At 35.5% G+C, this 21,440-nt stretch overlaps 2 protein-coding genes across 3 annotated transcripts in view; one reads left to right on the top strand and one right to left on the bottom strand.

Moving 5' to 3' along the window:
* Nucleotides 1–14,762, bottom strand: part of LOC106958242 (mucin-2-like) — a gene marked incomplete at its 3' end in the record, with an annotated part of 27,338 nt that extends 12,576 nt beyond the window's left edge. The window contains exon 1 of the mRNA XM_015050038.1: nucleotides 14,687–14,762. Coding sequence (XP_014905524.1) covers nucleotides 14,687–14,762 — 76 coding nt within the window. The remainder of the gene's footprint in view (nucleotides 1–14,686) is intronic.
* LOC106958244 (E3 ubiquitin-protein ligase RING2-A) lies at nucleotides 14,725–21,440 on the top strand. Of its 2 annotated transcripts, none has more exons than XM_015050040.1 (7): nucleotides 14,725–14,997; nucleotides 16,812–16,910; nucleotides 17,822–17,982; nucleotides 18,235–18,459; nucleotides 19,022–19,342; nucleotides 19,962–20,202; nucleotides 20,302–21,440. In XM_015050040.1, the coding sequence occupies exons 2-7, from the start codon at nucleotides 16,833–16,835 to the stop codon at nucleotides 20,461–20,463; spliced, it is 1,188 nt and encodes a 395-aa protein (XP_014905526.1). In that variant the 5' UTR covers nucleotides 14,725–14,997; nucleotides 16,812–16,832; the 3' UTR covers nucleotides 20,464–21,440. The 2 variants fall into 2 exon arrangements, with proteins under 2 accessions (XP_014905526.1, XP_014905527.1); XM_015050041.1 differs by having other exon boundaries at nucleotides 14,726–14,997; nucleotides 18,235–18,450.

Here is a 21,440-nt window from a genome sequence, read left to right as displayed (position 1 = left end):
TATTTATTTATTTATTCATTCATTCATTCATTCATTCATTCATTCATTCATTCATTCATTCATTTTAGACATAAGTCCTTTCTGATATCAGTCTGACACATTTAGTATTTGTTTACTTTTTGCTGAATATGATTCAGCAAATGTAATTAATACAATTTTTACGTATTAAGAATACACATTATTATTATTATTATTATTATTATTATTATTATTATTATTATTATTATTATTATTATTATTATACATAATACTTATGTTTTATTAAAAATAATACATAGTATTCATTCATGTTTGTACTAATACAAATCAATACATACATATTAATACATACTTTGTAAAAATCTTAAACATATCTCATGCAGGAGCATTCATGAAAAAAAGGATTATCCACTTATTGTCTGTAATCACTTTTCCCAGTGCTGTTTCTCTAGTGGCTTTTCCCTTTCTGCTTTGGTCATTTGGAAAGACATGGGTTACAACCTTATTTGGTCACTGTGCTATTACAAGGAAAGAGAAAAAAATCATCCTAACCCAAATTTTCAACGACGACCACTTTCAAATTTAACCTTTGACTTATATTTGAATGCTTGGAGAAAAATTGAGTATATGGAAGCACCTTATCCATACAAAGTAAGAACATACAAAGACCTGATCTGACCCAACATAGTAAACATTATACCACTGTAATAACCATCAAATCACATTTTTTCTAATTTTATTACTAGGGGTAAACAGAAAGTTTAAGATTTATGGAGACTAAAAATATGAAGTACTTACAGTTACGCTTGTTGAAATAAAATTCAGTTCAGAAAATGTTGTTCTCTCCGATTATTTCTGCTTGCTGCCTGTGTTATGACTGCTCTTAAGTTTCACATGAAAGCTTTTATACCTGTATAGAGCAGGGACTGTGACATCAGGACTGTATAATGATGTAAAATATCTGAGTAATAATGTGAACAATACAGTATGTTAGGTGTGGCCTCTTCTTTGATTTTTTTTTTTTTTTATCATTTGTATTAGCTCAACTGGTTGAGCAGCATTTCTTTTGCTATTGGGTATTATGATATGACGTTGGATGTGTTTCGTTTGTAACTTATTTTGTTATTCTATACAGCAAGCAATTTTTAGAACATGGAAGTCAATTTATAGCATGGCTGCAGTGTTATGTGAAGCTTTTTGTCACAGTCAAAGATGTAATTCTGATTTGTTGATTGTAGATCGATATTTGAAATGTCCGCTTAATTTTTTCGCATTGAGCTTTCTGTGTAAGCTTTAGCTTAGACTTACTTTTATTCGGGGGTTTTTAATTGTAATCAACATATGTACTAGGAGAATCTGACATTTTGATATTCTTTTCCTGGGAAGTGGGACCATTTTTGTGAATATTTATATTTTTAAAACAGCCACAAAGAAGAGAAAATCTGAGAAACACATGAGGGTAGTGCAGAGCTTTAGTCTGGGTTTGTTATGAATAGTTTTAGTAGTTTGTGTGGGTAACATAAGACAATTTCTGTTAGGAAAATTGTACATACCTCTGTAGGTTTAAGGTATTCCATTAGCATCATGTTGTGGGTCACACACCATTACCTTGTTATGTTGGAGCGATGGAAACTGGCACATGTCCTAAGCCTCTTCTGCCTCTTCTTCTGTTTTGCCTCCTAACTCATCGGTGACATAGCATCACTCTTTTTCTTCTTCTCTCTGGCTGTTGACCCTGTCCAAATCCTTATTCTTCCATTGTCAGAAATGTAACATTGTGTTGTGGTTTGGCTACAGATGATATATATCTGACAACAGGTGGCTCATGAGATGCACCTTCAATCTATTTTAGAAAACTGGATAATCATTGAATGATCTAATGGAGAAACGCAAGATTTGCTTAGGAGCAATTTTTCAGTTGAGGAGATATTTAGAGAAAATGTCAAAATCTTTTCTAAAGTTTAGACAAACTTTTTTTCCTAAAATTTAAACATGCTGAAGTTGTCAAAGTCAAGTTGTCATAACTTACCTCCTTCCCTCTGTTTTTCTTTCATATGTCACTGTACATTTAAGATTTAGTGCATGTAGTTGGTATGCAGTTTGCATACCAATTATATGCAAATTGCATAAAATGTATGCAATTTGCATACATTATCATAAGCATAAATTTATGCTTAAATGTTGTAGCAGTTGAAACAATTCAATCGAGATCCATATAATATATTTTGATCAACATGACAAAAACAATTGAAAGCGTAGGAAAAATTAGATAATTGCACATGATCACAAAAGCATTTGCAATTTGTTGAAAGAAATAAGAAAATTATTTTTCATTCTGTTCTGAGAAACTGAGAAAAACTGTTACGAGTATGTCTGGGATTCTACGGCTCTGTTTTCCTTTCAAAGGTTCTGGGAATCTGGTTGGAGTACATGGATATGGTCTCTTTAAAGACACAGCCCATTCTATATGTGGTGGCATCTCGGGTGAATGTGATCACCCGGTCTTCATGATGATCCAAAACATATGACCAAATAAACAACAACAACAAAAAGAAATGGTTGGCCAGACACAAAGTTAACGTTCTTTCCATGGAGCCCAGTTCAAAATACAAGACCTAAAATCCTTATCGGGTTTTTGGGAGATTAACTGAAGAGAACCAGGATATTAAGGAGATGACTCAAGATTCTGGAGGATCTAGAGAGATTATGTGAAAAGGAATGGTCTAAGAACTTCCTCTCTTATTGGTAAGGCTGTGAAATATGAGGAGACATCAACACACATCCACTTTATAAAAGACATTTGCTTAAATTGCATATCACTCCATTCCATCATGTTTAGTTCCATTATTTACTTGAATACTTACAAAATTAGAAACCTGTTTTTGCTTCTACGACTTTCGACAGGGTGCGTTGAGCTATGTTTCTAAGACTTTAAGCTCTGTCACTACGAGTTTGTGTGTAGAAGCAAAATGTGTTTCCTTTAAGATGATCAGATAGAGAAATAACATATTTCTGTCCGTGTTGCTGTATTTTCTCAGAGATTATTTGTTGTATTTGTAGAAGTTGTATTTGCAACTTAAGTGTTGCCATTGAAATCCACTTTAACTTTTACATAATCCTATAATCAAAAGGACTATGCATGTCAGCAATGGAATTGTAGATTTCATTATCTTTAAGGAAATAATAGGGCAAAGGTAAAAAGCATAACAAGTATTATGAGTAGAAAGTGTCTAAATTAAGTCAAACAACTGTTTCCTCTATTAAGTGAAAATTCTTATCCAAACTAACTTGACCTTAGATAAAATAAGTACCTTGTTGCCTTATCTAAATCTCTATCTATCTATGAATCTATGTATCTGTCTGTCTGTCTGTCTGTCTGTCTGTCTGTCTGTCTGTCTGTCTGTCTTATATAACAGAATGAACAGAAGAATGCTGGAGACAATAATAAAAGTATAACTATAATGCTCTTCAAGGTCACAGCCCAGGAATGACAGTATGCTGCAGAACAACCAGTCACTTTTTGTTTGAGTTATCTTCACTACAGTCAGGGGTGGGTTCAGATATGGGCAACATGGGCAACCACCCAGGGCGGCATTGTGATGGGGCTGGAGAGGTGAGCGCCATCACACCACCCTCCTCCTCCTCCTCTTTCTTGAATCATTTTTGAAATTTCCAAAACAGGCAGGGTATTTCCCCCCCCCAAAAATGTACAAACAATAAAACAGCATGGATTACCTGTAAACTCAAGCTTCTTACTCAAAATTCTTAGTTAATCTCTCAAAATGTAATATTAATAAACACATCAGTGCCTCAGAATGCTAAGTACTTGTTTCACTGAGTTTGGATAAGACAGTTAATCCCTTAACTGGTGGTACCAAAATCACCCAAATGACTGAAAAGGCATGCCCAAATTGGTCTCTTTATGAAGAAGCTAAATGTTCCATTTCCCCTAGCGAAATTTTAACCCCCCTCTCATTCGGAATGAGAGGAAGTCTATCACCGTCCTGTGGTGGGTCACAAACCATTGCCTGATGATGTTGGAGCGATGGAAACTGGCATTATGTTCTCAGTCTTCTGCCTCCTCCTCTGTTTTGCCTCCTAACTCTTCTGCCACAGCCTCACTCCTCTTCGTCCTTTTCTTCTCTCTGGCTGTGGACTCCGTCCAAATCCTTGTCCTTCCATTGTCAGAAGTGTAACATTGTTCTCTGACTTTATGCACTATATTCTTGCCAGTGGTTCCTCAGATGCACCTTCAGTGCATTTAGTGGTTCACACATTTACCTACATTGGAGGAACTCAAGACTCACCTGGGAGCAATTTACCAGTTCAGGACAGATTTAGTAAAACGTCTAATGGAAATATGTTTGACATATTATGAAAACCTGTTAAATCATTTTGCATGTTAAGACTTGTAAAATGAACTTATGCTTAAATATTGTGGAGGTCAAGACTATTCAACAGAGATCCATAAGATACATTTTGCACCAAATAAGAATTGTGGATAATCATTTGCATGATGTAGAAAAGCACTTCCAACCTGTTCAAAGGAAAAGGAAACTGATTTTTATGTGCACTAGCAATATATTGATTTGACGATTAAACAAGTAGTGTGGAGAATTTCAGTTATGCTCTGAGAAATGCACCAAACGATTGAGAAAAACTGCAAGCCAGTTTCCATTTGGGATTAACTGAAGAGAACCAATTAAATTTTGAATCATGACTTTTTTGGTCAAAATTGTTTTTGCTTTGATTGAATATTTTTTCACTGAAATTTGTGGGTTTTCTTTAATCTATGTAAATACACTCTAAATGTATTGACTATGAGTTTATTTATTAGCTTGTTTCGTGCAAAACTAAGGCACTGAATATGTCTAACATCTCTTTTATATTCATCTAGTCTTCCTTTTGTGTCTGCACATAATGTGTAAGTCAAATAATTGTTAACAGGAGCCTCCCAAACCTTTGTGTGTGTATCTCCTTTTGTTGTGTTCATCAGGAGCTTTTTTGGAAACTTTACAATAAGAAAGGAGAAACAAAATAATAATTTCTCTTTATTCAACAAAATCAAAGATTTCAGATTACTTGATTTGATATTAGTTAGACTTTCTAACAGTCAGGAATATTTCTGTTAATATCAGTATTCTGAGAGGCTACTGAAATACAAAGGGTGTGGTATACTTTTTGTTTTCCTACTGCAAACAGGTTTGGCAGCTTTGCAACAGAAACTGAGTGGATGCGGACTCAATGGTTTTGCTTGAATGAACAAAAGCACCTTGCAGCATCAAAACAATGATTCTCAAATATATCAGATGCATTTGTTGAATTTTAATGGTATAGTAAACATGTCAGCAGCACAAAAAGTTTTCTTTTTTATTGCCATCCCATGCAGCTCATTGGCAAAAAAAAAAAATGAACAAAAACTTGGCTTTTCAATTTTGAGGTTCCATTACGTCTAAAAAGCATGTGTCCAGAGACAAGGACATCCAAAGATATGTCAGTATGCTGCATCTGAAAGAAAGAGGCCTGCACAGAGAAAAATCCTCTTTTTTTGTGGTTGTGTCAACATATGCCAATTCTTTCTGCAAGCACTCATTGCTTCATCTGTGATTTTTAGCTTCCATCATCTAGTGATGAGAACAAAGGTGAGTTTAATTTATCTTAATGAGGCTGTGTTTACCCTGATGTGCACCCCCTAATTGAGATGTATTAATCATCTGATAATTCAGTCACTTTTTTGCCATAGAATGCTGCAGACTGTCCCTCCAAATGCCTAGTCATTTGTCATTATTGAGCAAGCCCTTGTAAATAGAATAATTCAATCTACCATGTAAGGGCTGAAATAATGCCATGCTATAAAATGCAAAAAATATATTTGACCATTACAGCTCACATGATAATTTGTACTCAGAAACTGAGCAAAATTCATGACATTGTTCCTTTTTTTTACTTAATTTATTCAAATCAAAAAATTCCTTTTTTGACCATGTAGCCATGAGAAGTGACAATTGATGCTGCACCTGTTTCCCAGACAAATTCTGATCTTTGTGTTCAGAAGCTGCTGACGTGAAGAAAATCTTCAGCGCTTGAAAGCAACATGGTATCTTGCATAACTTTCTGCTTTTTATGAGGTTCCATGATGCACGCTCTGCGGTAACACACCTATACACACCCAATGTACTGTCCTTCCCTTTCTTGTTGGTGACTATTGTCTTCAATCTTTGACAATTGTTGGTCATATTTGTTGTGACTTCTGTTTGTAGTCATGAGGAAAAGGGTGTTCACAGTCAAAATTACAAACCCGCCTCGGGTGTACTTTGTGGACTTCCTGTTATCTGTCAGCCTGAGGCTGCCTATCTCTCCATTAACACCTCCGCACACACAGACACAAAGGTAATCAAATATGTTGAAGGGTTGTACAAAACAGGTTTCTATTTCATTAATGTGACTTGTCTTGTTCGATATCAGATACAACCCTGATTTAACAAAGTCAATTATGCAGCTAAACTAGGACACCACACCTGACACAGACAGGAAACTGGCTCTTTTATGATATTCTCCAATTGCCAAGACAGGACATGTGTAAATAAAAAGAATTAAATAAAAACTAGGTCACTCTCAAGTGTGTTCTAATGTAGGATGATGGTTTTAAATATTGCAACTAAATCACCCATAGTGAACAGTTAAATGTTAAAAGTATTATATTGGAATCTATCATAGTGTTAATATAATATAATATAATTAATATTGATGTATTACTTTTATAAATGGATGAATATAAAAATGTTTAAGGTCCATTCACACACACACATTTTCTTATTTTTACTGGAGTGTTATTGAATTTCCAAGATAATCATAATGCTAAATGGAAAGTGTTGTTGTTTTTCTTTGCCTGAAAAGTCTTTCAAGGACAAAATGACCCTGTACAGTAATAAAAAAAATGCCAGTAGAACAAGAAATAACAAATGAGTTTTGATGAAGACAAGTTTAAACAAGTCATTAAGTTGTTTTTTTATTGTACAGTCTCAATCTAGCTTGTCAGGTAACTTATTTTCACTAGTCTTAAGAAATAAGAATAATATTTATAATTGTAACAATTGTTTTAGCTTGAGGACTGAACAGGATGTGCAAACCCATATTATTAAACCAAAGGGAGAATATGGGGTAACAAGAGCCACAACTCATCCTCATGAAAGACACAAACAGGGTCAACCAAAGGGGAAGATGTGCCAAATCTACTAAAATAATAAAAGACCGCAAAGTTGAATGTTGGTGTGGAAAGTTCTATGTGCCTGTGTGCAGTAGAAATGGGCTACAAATTTTGTGCAAACAGTACTAAACAAGATTCTAACGTTGATCCTTTTTAACCCACTTTTAGAGAAATGTAGGTTCCTGTTACTCATGCTGCCAAGCATTCCTAGGAATACATGTGATTAACAGGATTTACAGGTGTGATTTACTTGTGGTTCAAGCAGATTTCCTACTATTACATTGGCACATTTTTTTTTTGCTATGTCTGTTATATGTCATTATGATGAATATGTCTTATAAGAATAGAAACTATGATGATTAATTTCCGTTTGAACTTTCTCTCAGATTGCTGTTTTAACATGGCTTTGTGTTTCAGATGTGCCGTTACTGTACAGTGACTAAGCAAAAAAAAAAAAAAAAATCTTTTCAGCAATTTGACCTAAAACTTAAGTGAGGGATATGAAATCTATTCATTCAGATCCAGACTGTTGACTTATGACGTGGTGGCTCTTGCAGCTGACTGTTGACTGCTCAAAGATTCGTCAGAACATTTTCAGGTCTAGTTTTGAAGAACACAAATTTACAGCAGCACTGAAAAGTCAAAAATGAAATATTTTCTTGATTTTGACTCCTGTCATATATTTTCAGCCTTTGCCTTTTACATCAATCTTACTTAAGAGGGTGGAAAGCAAATTTTATTTAGTACTTTAGTCAGTTACATCACCCTGACAATTTACATCAACAAATGTTTCAATCTATCGAACAGTTTAGGAAAATAAATGCCCTACATTTACAATTATGTAGTTGTTTGTGACCCATAAATTAAGCACTTCAACTAATTACTTATTTCTAACTAATTACTAATTGTAATCTTCTGGAGTAATTTCATAAACTGGTGCATAAGTGAACAGCTGTAAAGTTAGACAAATTTAATGACAGTTAATTTTTGTATTTGTTTTCTCAACATAAATCCTTCATTTGTGACCATGACATGGAGTTGTAGAATGGGTGACTTATCAGTTGTTTATCAGTCTCTCACAGGACAAGATGGCTTTGACTTTTAGGGACTACATATGTAAATAATAAATAAATAAATACAGCCATTAGTGGGCAAAAGAGCCTCCGAATTGACTAATCAAAGCTTAGTTTTCCACCCACATTCCTAAGGACATTTTTGGAAAGTCAGGACACAAACAGCATCAAAAGGAGAAGTGACACACCTGATTACTAATCACCATTGAAGCTTAATGGGTAAGTACTATTCTCCTGCTGTGAAACTGGTTGTCTTCATTGTTGAACTAAGGTGAACTCATGGACATTTGTCAATCAATGTTTGCGTGTATAGAATAATTGTGGGTGTTTTCTTTCTTCTCTTTTTTTACCTAGACAACAAAACAAAGGTTAGAACAGATGGAAGAGAGGATGTCACAAGGCAACACAGGAAAAACCCTAACCCTATCCACACACACACTCACTTACGCACACACACTCATCTAGGGGCAATTTAGAGACCCATTAACCTACCAGTCATACTTTTGGACAGTGGGACGAAGTCACTGTACCTGGAGAAAACACACATACACTGGAAGAACTCAAATTCTGCAGAAAGACCCCAGGCTGTGACTCAAACTCAAGACGTTCTTACTGCAACTCAAATTTGCTACCAACTGTGTCACTGTGCCCAACAAAAAAGTATCCAGGTTTCAAAAATGTGCTCTTGTTTTGTGAACACAAAACATATTTTGTACAGAAGGTAAAAGAAAATAAAAAAAACTGAAACAAAATTGTCAGTCTTTTCTTTTTTTTTTAATTCAAGGATCATATTTTGACAGCCGCTGATTAAAAGTGGTAGACATCTTCTAGACTTTCATTTTGATTATGTTCATAGATTGTACTGTACAGACTGATAACATTTCCCTTTTAAACTGAGGGAAATATTTCCTGAGGATTTAAGACTGGTGAGGAATATTTCATGATAATAAATTGATATCTCAAGGATTTTTCACTGTCCCTGAAGATTTTCATGTTAAAGAAACATTACTTTGACATGCAGAAAGAACAAGTAGCTGGAGGAGCTTCTTGCTTCAAGACAACTGTGTATTGAACTGCAGCAAACAAAATAAAAAAATCATGTCCAAGAGACAGGACTATTTTCTTCTTATGCAGCAGACTAAACAAATGAATGAAATTGTAAAAGATTTATAAAGTTATATCACTTACAAGAAAAATACCACTACAACCAAATAAATGGCTATTTTCACACATTGAGATGGTAGTTTTTTTTTTGTTTTTTTTTTTTAACTGACAGTAGTAATTACTATGGGACATCTCACATGCACAGAATTAACACCCGGTAATCTCTTTCTATTTCAGCATGAATATTTCTGCCAACAATGGATTTCATTCCATCTTCAAATCCACTTATGTAACTGACAACCTGCGTTATTTTCGGCTTGGCTCTTTTCCAACTCCATGCAGGGTTATTTCCTTACTTTACTCTGTTTGTATTTTACTCAGTTCAACTTTTGCTTCCCTAAATACAATTTGTCACAAAGGAAAATGTTAATTAAGGTGGGTAATATGACATTTACTTAATTGTATTTGCTTGATTATAAATACATACTCTTAGGAGTAGTTTCACTGCACTGTACTTTTTACTTTAGTAAAACGTATGGCTACTTTACACATCGTGAGTAATTTCACTGAATGAATAAACTTTTTTAAACCAAACATGTACCAGATACAGTTATTAATAGTTTTATGCTTCGCCAACTAATTTGGACCACTGGTAGAAAAGACTGCTGCACTCTTTACCTGGCCTGGGAAAAGTTTTTTGTTTTTTTTGTTTACAGAACTGATATCCAGTTGGGCAAGAATCAGATCTGAATCAGACTAGTTGGTCTGATGTTAACAACAATTATTTTGCTGTTTACGTCCCATAATTGAAGCTCCTAAACAGATGATTCATTTTAAAGATTAAATTGTTTAGGACATGCCCTTAGAAGCTGTAAAGTTAAAAGATGTTAATTAAAGCATATCTGAAGTAGCTATTAGTGTATTTCCTTACCTAAAGTTTAACATTTTTGATTAAAACAGACAGCCAGTTCAAGTGAATAAGCCTAAGGGAAAGTATTTATCACTCAGCTCTAAAAAAACAGGCTCACAGGTTAAGGCTCAACACTGCACTCTATTTTGCTGAATTTACCTCACTTCATATTTGCAGGATGAAGCATTGGTATATTTTCATATGCAAAGCAGTTTTAGGAAAATTGCCAACAAATATTAATTCCAAGTTCACTGTACAGCACACATCCTGAAAGCTACTAGCTGGCTGTGGTTAATGGTGCCCATTGTTAGGAGAGATCAGTCTGTCCTATTTTGGTGCATGGTGTTGGAATGATTTGCATCTAAGGTTGAGGTTGGACTTTCCTATTTCTTTATGTAGTTGTAAACAAAAACTGCTACAGGTTTTAGTCACAAATTGTACCTGCACCTGCATTTTTTTTGGTTGATACCTTGTTTTTATTACAATGTATGTTGCTTGTATGATTTTTTTTATCATACAAACATACAAACATTGTTGTTTTTGTGTTTTTATGAAGTAAAGGACTTTGAACTGCCTTATTCTGCTTTTGTTGGTTAGCACATCCTTGTAAAATAGACTAATAATTTCAGTGGATTTCTTTCCTGAAAAATAAAAGTAAAATAAATAATAACAAAAGAAGCAAGGCTGTCATCAGATGTATATAAAATCAAAAGCCTTCTTTGCAACAAAAATGCCAACATTTTGTAAGAACTGAGGGAATACTAACCATTGGCTGTTAACAGCAGTAATAGGACACAAGCTGAACTATAGGGCCTGTTTCACCTTTTTTATAATTCTGGGCTGTATTTGATCAAAAAATATTTGATTAAGTTTCTCCAAAATATTTCTAAAATTTCACCTTGTCTCTTTCTCCTGAACCTGGTGTTGTGTATCATTTTGTAGGCTCAGGGTAAGCTTAAACTAGACCCCCCAGAATCAGGGTGTATTATCCTTTTTCTCAGGATGTGTCTTTCAGTTGTGAAATGGTTAGCTTTGGTGGATGCGAGGTTACATTGTGAGAAGAGACTGACCTTCAGGAGTACAAATATATTCATAAAAGATATTCTGAAAATAATTTTACGGTCATAAGGTTGCACAGGCCACCTTACAATTAACCCAACAAAGGCGTATTGTTCAGTCAGTCTCCCACCCACATTACTCATTAGAAGAATGTCGGTGCCTTTTTGTCACAGCAGGTGTGAATCTCCTGTACCAGTCATAGACTATCAGACTAACCTTCTCGGCCTCCCACCACACTACATTAGAACCATGCAAAAATCACCCTTTCAGCTTGCTTTGCCTTGACATTCTACTACAAATATCACTAAAGAAAAATCAACAAATATTGATGAATCTGGAATGTTTAGATAAATAAAACAACTTTAGGTATTCTAAATGTGGCCTATCAAGATGTAGATCATTATAAATCTAGTCACCGGTTTGATTGTGTTCCTGCATGTTGTGATCAAAATCAAAAATTTCAGCATGTTGTGTCAATGAGCTGACTTATGTTTGAAGTTAAGAACTTCGAAGACTGCAGTATTGGTACCAAGGAAACTGCCAGTCATTAACTCAACAAATCATTGCCACACCTCATTAGTAAGGAAACCTGTGGATTTTGTATATTTACAGTTGAGTTGAGGAGTTTTAAGCTTCCTATGACACATTAAAGACACAAGGAAACAAAGGATTTTGGTATTACAAAGAGGGAATAAGTACAGACAAAATTAAACTCACACATGAAGTTTGAACATTTTTACAAATTATTGCAGCTTACTTAGAGTAACAGGAGGTTAGTAATTAAGGTGCTTTTTTTTAATTAACAATTAGTTCACACACTTGATTTTATGAGATAGGGAGAGAGGTTCTCAGTCTTTAACACAATATCTCTCACTCAGCAAATTAAGATGGTTAATGTATTTTCTGAACTAAGTTTCCATAATATTAGCTAAGGCAGTGAGTTCAGGCAAATACAAGCCTGAAGTCAAATGTATTGGCACATGCATATAAAATCAAAAACTTTTTTTAGCAAATGGAAATACATGTTCAGGCCAGTTAAACTGGACTGTCTACATTCGTCATTGTTGGGCTTTGGCTGAGCTATTCAGAGAAACCTCAGCAACTGCAGTAGGACGAATAGCTTCTTTCATTTCTTTTGGACAATCGTAATTACATGGTGTGACTTTTTTTTATGTTTCCTTAGAACAAAACACATCACTTTAAAAAAATGCTTTTGCTCATCATGTTTTTGCTCTAAAGAATCTGTTTGCAAGGTCAAACAGATTGTATTGCCACAAATGATATTTGTCAGTAGCTGTATTACATATTAGGTCCTTATTATTAGAGTAATTCTTAATATACAAGATACTTTTCAAAATATTGTGAGATTTTCTTTTAGGATTTTGTGCCGCTCTTAGCCTTTATTAATCAGATAGAAAATTGACAAAGAGGAAAACATGAAAGGTTTCAAGGCCAGGAGTTAAATCCTTGTTTCGTTGGATTTGACTGATTATAAGAAGTATTGTTGTTATAGTAATAATAATAATGCTACAATAATAATAAGAAGAATCAGTGCCAAAGAAATCCAAAAGACTGTGGTGCTGGGGGGCACTTGCATAATTCGACTAGTACTCAGCTGAACACATGTCTGAGATTAAACCTAAGAGACCTGGTTGGCACTTGGTGAACGAAACAGCAATTAAGTATGAAATGCTGAAATAATAATAATAATAATAATAATAATAATAATAATAATAATAATAATAATAATAATAATAATAATAATAATAATAATAGGGCTGCACAATGGCGCAGTTGATAGAGCTGTTGCTTTGCAGCAAGAAGGTTCTGGGTTTGATTCCTGGCCTAGGGACTTTCTGCATGGAGTTTGCATGCTCCGGCTTCCTCCCACAGTCCAAAAACATGATTGTTAGGTTAATTGGCCTCTCCAAATTGTCACCAAACAGTCTGGTTTGGAGTCTATCTCAGCACTGTCAGTCCTGAGACAGACAAGGCTGTCTCAGAGACAGTCCTGTCTGTCTCTGTGTGTGTTGCCCTGCCCTGTCCTGCCCTGTGTGTATTGCCCTGCGACAGACTGGCGACCTGTCCATGGTGAACCCTGCCTCTCGCCTGGAACGTTAGCTGGAGATAGGCACCACCAGGGACAAGGGTGTACAGAAAATGGATGGAGAAATGGATAATAATAATAATAATAATAATAATAATAATAATAATAATAATAATAATAATAATAATAATAAAATTTTAAACCTACAAAATCTTCTGATACATAAATATTCCTTTATAAGAACTGACCATTCACAGTATATTTTGATTTAAATGTACTTTTACTACTTTTACTACTTCCCTCTTTGTATTGATTTTTTTGTTATATATGTTTTTGTTCTTCACTTGTTTCACCTTATTGTACAGCACTTTGGTCCAACTTATTAATTGTAATACTGCAATAGGCCTCCTCACTAAAACAAGGCAATGACATTTTAGAATAAAAATTATTTGAACCATTAAAGAAATATTTTTAGATTGTCATACTTTTGTATATTTGGTTTTAATTTGAAAACTATGTTCACTTTTGATATCTGCAGGAGATATATGGTATTGGCCATAAACAACATGTCTGACATTATAAGTAAGATTTATCTTGTTTCTAAGTGGAATTAAAATATATTAATGTTTATAGAATAAGACACTGGACATTAAGAGCATTTAACACAGGGCAGATAACACTGTTTAATTACTGGAAATAATATACTACTGGACGTCGTGAGGCGCATATAGATGAGAGCAAACAAAGGTCAGACCTCGGCGCGGCCATCCTGAACTTAAGTCGCGTCCTCTTGCCGCATGTCTGTTATTAAACAGACATGTCTGTAAAAATAAAATAGCGAGATATAAAGATATGAATCTCAGAGTGGACATTGCAAAACGTACAAATAAAATTGTGCAAATAAAATCAAGGCTGTGAAAACTGCATGTAATTTGAAATGAAATAAAACATACGAGTAGGAATTTAAATGCTTACTGCGTTTGTTTGTGTGTTTGTTTGTTTGTTTGTTTGTTTGTTTGGCTATTAAGTCTTATGACTGCTGAAGCTTCGGCCATAATGCTCTATTGTGTACATAGGATGCAGCCGAACACAAAGCAAACAAACACAATTAAAAGGAAAGCATAAGGATTAATTCAGTTCGCAGGAAACTTATGCCTCAAGTACAAAGGAACCAGCTGAATTATGTCAGTAAGTCCATTTAAATATGTAAGTTAGGGTTTAAAAACTTACTTAAAAATCAAAGCTTGATTTTTTGTATTTTACTTATCATTTGGAAATAAGCTTTTCGGCATTTTATTTTGCAATACATGGCTTGTCCGTTGGGGGCAGTCTTGCTAGGTAAGTGCGGTAGTATGACGTATGAAGAAGACGACGCAGCAACATGGCTACGGCTAATGCTAACTAGCCGTTGGTGTTGAGAAAAATGTTGCATTTTTGATTCTTCTGTGCTACTTATCCTCCAGACGAGGCTTAGCCGGGACACTCTTTCGACTGTGTAAAGACCCGGGCAGAAAATACGCATCAGTGTGTGTGTTTAGAGGTATTTAGTGAGAAGTTTGTCTTGAAGTGGTGTGTATTTGTGTCTGCTCCTGTCAGCTGTCCGTCAGTTAAACGTCAGGTGAGTTTTCGATTTGATCGACCCATTTAGTTCTTTTGTTTTGTCTGAAAGCTGCATGAAGTGATTAATAGCGAGAATTTTGCGTGTAACAGTCAGAAACGGGGAAGAATAAAAGTTGATGTACTTGTTTACTGTTAGAAACTTATGACGTCTAAGGTTTCGTTGTTGCTGGGGTTTAATGATCTTACTGTCAAATTAGCCTGTTTCAACAGCATGAGCTCTAAATGACGAATTCAAGAACTGTTTGGGGACAGTTTTTTTAGCGAACTATATTGAGTTCTTTTAAGCTATTGACAGTGTTTAACAGTCAATAGCTGTTAAACACAGCTATTGTGTTTAACAGCTATTAAACACAATAGCTGTTAAACACTATTGTGTTTAACAGCACAATAGTGCTGTTAAACACAATTGTGCTAAAATCATCTAAAATCATCATTTTAGATGATTTTAGATCATCTAAAATCATTTTAGATGATTTTAGATCATCTAAAATCTCGTGACATTCGAGATTTTAGATGATGCATAAACGGTACAATAAATGTGCAAACCAAATGATAAATTTAAGTTATATTTATTGAAGAAAGCATGAATTAGTACTTTCTTAACAGCAATGATGCTGTTATGGTCCACAATTGTGAGTATTTAGAAGAAAAAAAAATCCGTAAACTAGTTGCTCTCAAGGCATTTTGCGTTAAATCTAAGTCGCTATGAAGATCGATCAGATCCAGTGAACTGCAACGATAATAAAGGATTAAAATAACAAAAACCGCAATTTGCGTTGTGTCCCCAATAATGGAGCTTTTCAATAATAATATAGTCAACTCTTAGGAAATTTAAAATAGGGCAATGCACATGATGCAGCAGTAGCCAAGGTATCGAAATGTTGAAGATTTGGTTTCATAGCCAGGAGACTGCCCAGTTCTTCAGAACATATTGAGAACATATTTAGGCTTTTTGACATAAACTTGATGTATTCCTGAATAAAAACCTCTGAAACTTAAAAATGTCAATGTTTAAACTTCATTACACATGGGGACATTCTTAAAAAATTAAATGCAGTAAAACTTTAAGAAAGTCAACTAACAAGAGTTCAACCAAGCTTTTTTCATACTTTATTTCTAAGGAGTAAGATTTTCTTTTAATCTCTGCACATAAACCCTTCAGTCTCTTGTAGTCTATTAAAAATGTTTCTTTTAACTTTTTCTGCCTTTTGACTCATTCTTTGCATTTTTACCAATTATTCAGTCATAAAATCCTCCAAAAGTCACACAGTATATTGCCAACGTCAGGGACAAAATACCTGGAAAGCTGTTGCACAAAACCACTTTAAAAGGTTAAAGGTCTTGCTGAATGAAAGTATATAAAAATGGGGAGTAGTTAAAGCTTTTCCACAGTATTACTCATCAAACACTGAATTTCTCTATTTCAATTAACACCATCTTCCAATCCAGAGACAATAAAGATGTTAATATATTGATATCAGAAATATATTTTAGGATACTTCTTACTTTTAATCTATGTTTTCCCAACATTAAACATTGTGATAAAGATGTTTATCACATGTTGGCCTCACATCCTGTTGGAGTCTATCCAACTTGCCAAACATGCAATAATTATGCTGAATATCAGATATACTGCCTTGAAATTCAATATCCTACCAGTGATGTTCTTGTGGTGAAGGATTTCCACCTGTTTTTTTTCTGTAACAAATCCTATAACCACATAAAGATGTACTATGTGGTTCTTTATGGGGTAAAAAAAAAAAAAAAACTTGCTAAGAATATAATGTTTCGTTTTCTCTCTTTTTAATTCAGTAATTGTGAGAAACAGCAGGCATGGCAGCTCCTGTAAATGTCCAGACTCCAAGTAAGACCTGGGAGCTGAGCCTGTATGAACTACACAGGAGCCCTCAGGTAAGTGGTAGCACCAAACAAAAAGGAAATTCATAAAGCTGTCTGTAAGTCTTTTTTGACGTGACTATTGCGTCATGTTTAAAAGGGTGAAATACGTACAGTTTCGAATGGGACATAGATATGTTGGAGCTGGCCTAACAGGGTTAAAACTCCACAGTTCAAAGGGGTGTATTACAGAAAGAGATTAATGCCTCAGCTATGTTTTGGCTGAGACAAAGGCTGCCTGTGTTAAAGAAGGGTCCAGGTTCGCCTGTATGACATCAAAGACATCATGGATAAGTGTGTTACGATGACCGACTGAGTTCGTAACGTCTCCTGTAGCAATCTATGTTTAAAGTCACTAATCATTTTTCTTATGTGTGATGAAAAAGCCAAAGTAGAGAAGATTTATCACCTCTAAAGTCAGTTTGAATACATTTAAACACCGATCATAAGTTCAATTGATTACCTGAATACATAAAATTGGCAGACAATGTTTGAATTTATTGTCTTTATTTGCTGTGAAGTTTTGTTACTTGTCCTTTTTTTTATTATTATAATTTTAGTTTTTTGAATTCTCTCATCTCAAACTCAGCAGCTCCAAATATGTAAGATATCTTACATATTTTTAATGAATATTGGGTTTATCTGAACTGATCGCAGAAATTCTGCCTCGATCATTTTAACCAAATGTAAACAAAACGTTATGAAATGTTCCAATTTGGATTACTTCTGATAGAATCTGAGTTTGACTATGTAAATAGATGGCTTTTACAGGAAATGTATTGAATTTACTCAAACCAGGTCCACAGAAATCAACTTGTATGAATTGGACTAATTTCCCCCATAAGGTTTTCTGAGATTGGATTTTTCCTTGATTGTTACGTTGTAAAGCAACAGAACAAAGCAGAATTTTGTTTGTGTGTGCACAGGAGGCCATCGTGGATGGAACTGAAGTGGCCGTGTCTCCTCGCTCGCTGCACAGTGAGCTGATGTGTCCCATCTGCTTGGACATGCTGAAGAACACAATGACCACCAAAGAGTGTCTGCACCGCTTTTGCTCTGACTGTATTGTCACTGCACTGCGATCTGGGTGAGCACAACTGCCATTAGGCATTAGTGAAGTAATGCAGGGTGGAAAGTTTTTAATAACTGCTCAATATGTGGAGCAGTTATTGAATATATAAAAATATATAAATACTATCAGTACATCTGATTTTGAGAATAAACAGGACAACTTTAGTATATCTTTGAATGGAAGTGTGTCATATATACACTTGTGCAAAACAGGTATAACTAATGACTTTATTGTATTTAAAAAAAACTTATCTTTATGACACCTCAGGAACAAAGAGTGCCCAACCTGCAGGAAGAAACTGGTCTCCCGACGTTCACTGCGCAGAGACTCAAACTTTGACGCGCTTATTTCAAAGATCTACCCGAGTCGTGACGAGTACGAGGCCCATCAGCGCACCGTCCTGGAGAGGCTCAACAGGCTGCACAACAAGGAGGCGCTGAGCTCCAGCATCGAGGAGGGGCTCCGCCAGCAGGCCCGCTACAGGTCCGAGAGGTGGGGGAGGAAAGGGAGGTTATCAGGAGGGCGCATGGCGAATGACTTATTTTTTCCCCCTCCTAGATGAAAATGTTTTTAGTATCTCCAGACAGATTATTCTACAGTAATCATTCCCAGGACATCTTTGCTGACTTGGTGTAAATAGAGTAGTAAACTTACATACTATTATAAAGTACAAATTCTAAAGTTTTAGAGAGAAACTGCCAGTTGAATTTGTAATCTTTTATTGGGTTCATATTGATTATTCAGAATCATCATAGGCTGTTTGTATGTATTTTATTCAGGTATTCATTGCTGAAAATATATTCTTGCAATATATATATATATGAAGGAGGAATATATACAGAAGGCTGATGTGAAGGCTGACTTCACATCAGCCTTCTGCTGCCCCCTTGTGTTAATGCATTGAGCCAGCAAGTGGCACAGTTTCAATTTCAATCCAAAACGTTCAAAGCTGTTGTGTTGCGATACCAGGGAATCATTATGAGGACAAACATCTTTATTAGTTTTAAACAACACTAACTTTAAAATGTTGTTAATGTTTCCCTGCTCCTTACAGGAATCATCGTGTGAAGAAGCCTACTCAAGAGAGCGACAACACCACTTTCAGCGGTGGTGAGGACAACGGTGATTCCCGCTCACACCTGTCCCATGACTCTGCCCCCTCGAACACGCCGCACCCCAGGGGACAAACTCCCCCGGAGGCTGGACCGAGCCGCAAGCGGCAGCGTGCCTCTGACGATGGCTCAGGCCCCGAGGCGGACAGCGGGAGCCCAACTCCTCCCCTGAGGCGCCACAAGGAGGGGCCGGCCTCAGAGATCGAGTTGGTGTTCAGACCACACCCCCAGCTGGTCCATGGCAACGACTACAACCAGACCAGGTAAGATCAGAACATTTCATGTTGCATCCAAAGAGCACAGTGTGTTATACCATGAATAGGCCTTTCACAATAACAAATATTTATAAATTGTCCCAGACGTTATTGCGGTAAACAATAATGTTGTTTTGAGACCATTTTCAAGTTAATATAATGATTATGGCATAATAATGCATAAGCCCATTCTCAAAGATCAATAAACTTTGATCTAAATACGAAAATATTGTCCTTCAAAGAAAGTGCTAGTTGAGACCAAAGCGCCAGACTGAAGAGTTTATCCAATTTTTGGTAGAAACAGAGAAAAGAAACAATAAACTATGGGAACGGAAAAGATTGAGGTCATTTTATTTTATCATGCAATGACAGACTTAGCTATGGATACATGCTTTTTAGAGGTGATATCCAGCAATTCTAATTTTAATTGCATGTTGATGTTTTCTTTTACCACTTTCAGATTAACATTCTGCGATAAACATTTTCTTTCCTACACAATTCTGAAGAATATCAATTTATGACCAGCTTAATTGTTTGGCAGTTGAACAGTAAACAATCTTTAAATATGGTGCTGTTAATAGTAATAAATAGTAATAGTAATACAACTAATCTTTCCCTCTTTTGACAGATATGTGAAGACAACAGCCAACGCCACTGTGGACCATCTGTCAAAGTACCTCGCGCTGCGCATCGCTCTCGAGGAACGACGGACTGATGGACCAACGGAGAACAGAGGAAAAGAGGAGGGAGGAGCAGAGGGAGAAGGTGAAACTGGAGCAGCGTCAAGGAGTGGAGAAGGGACAAGTCTGAGCAACATCAGTGAGAAACAATACACCATCTACATAACAACAAGGGGAGGGCAGTTTTCAGTGAGTAACAAACCCAAATCCTCTCTCATCTTCAGGATTAAATGTCTGTTTATGCATAAAGAAAATCTTGCAAGCCAGTCACCTATTTTTTCCTTTCAGACGCTCAACGGTTCTCTGACACTAGAATTGGTCAACGAGAAATACTGGAAGGTCCGAAAGCCGCTGGAGCTTTATTACGCTCCCACCAAGGAGCAGCAGCAGCCTCAAGCAGCGCAGCAGCATCAGCTGCAGCAGAAATCCCCCCCACCGCAGGATGGATGAGGTCATAACCCCGTTCTGTCAATTGCTGTGAAAACACCCATTTTGTTTGCAATCTAGCATTAATTTTGGTTTATTCTTTGATTTCTTTTGCATACTTTTTGACACATTTGACGGCTGACCTGAATTGGAGGAATTGATCATAAACAGAAAAGATGATGCAATCTGCAGCAGTAAAAGAAAAACATTTAATAAAATTCACTTTGGTCAGCAGACTTTTCCTCCTTCAGGAGTCTGCATTTTCATTCCTTTTTTTTAATAAAATTTTTGTTGACTAATGTATTCCTCCAAAAATCTTTGCATCATGTACCATTCTTTGTTTTGGTTATGTTACAATCAAAGGACTCTAATTCCAGCTATTTTATGTTTCCTTTACTTGTTTTCAACATGTTGGTGCTTTAGATTTACGGTCATGATGGGCATTTGATAAGGCATAGGTCATCCCAAATAGTTTCAGAAAATTAATTCTGAAAAGTTAATGTTTTTTCCTCTCCTGCTTAAGTTCTTTGTCTTGCAATCCTGATGAAGGGTCATTTATATAATGCTACTTTTAATAGACCACATGACTGAAGCTCCTACCAGCTCTTCATCCAGCTGTCATGTCATTACATGTTGTACTATTGTGGCAGTAATGACTAATTGACAGCTGTAACTTTTCAACATTGAGTGAACAAACTTGCAGCAACAGCTCTGAATATTAACATACATTGGGAGTGGGGAAATTGTACATTTTGAAGCTTTTCTTTAATATAGATATGTAGATTTATCCAACTGTATTTAGAATGCTCAAGTCTTAATTTGTCCTGAATAATTTTGCTGTAATATAACTGGAAATGGGCAGAATGATTTATTGCCGTTTTACAGTCTTATTTTAACCATTTTTCAGCTATTTCTGTATTTTAACTCTTTTCACCCCTTTGATTTGCTTTAGTTAATACAGTATGTTTCTACACCTGCCTAAAAGACAAAAAAAAAAAAAA

This window comes from Poecilia latipinna, unplaced genomic scaffold (assembly GCF_001443285.1).
Source record: "Poecilia latipinna isolate Pla-1442-1.1 unplaced genomic scaffold, P_latipinna-1.0 Scaffold973, whole genome shotgun sequence".
Classification (NCBI taxonomy): domain Eukaryota; kingdom Metazoa; phylum Chordata; class Actinopteri; order Cyprinodontiformes; family Poeciliidae; genus Poecilia; species Poecilia latipinna.
This window is presented reverse-complemented; position numbering and strand designations above follow the sequence as displayed.

Coding starts and splice junctions, on each gene's coding strand:
- LOC106958244 (XM_015050040.1), top strand. CDS start 16,833: ATGGCAGCTCCTGTAAATGTCCAGACTCCAAGTAAGACCTGGGAGCTG. Junction 18,460..19,021: donor GCCCGCTACAGGTCCGAGAG/GTGGGGGAGGAA, acceptor TGCTCCTTACAG/GAATCATCGTGTGAAGAAGC. Junction 19,343..19,961: donor AACGACTACAACCAGACCAG/GTAAGATCAGAA, acceptor CTCTTTTGACAG/ATATGTGAAGACAACAGCCA.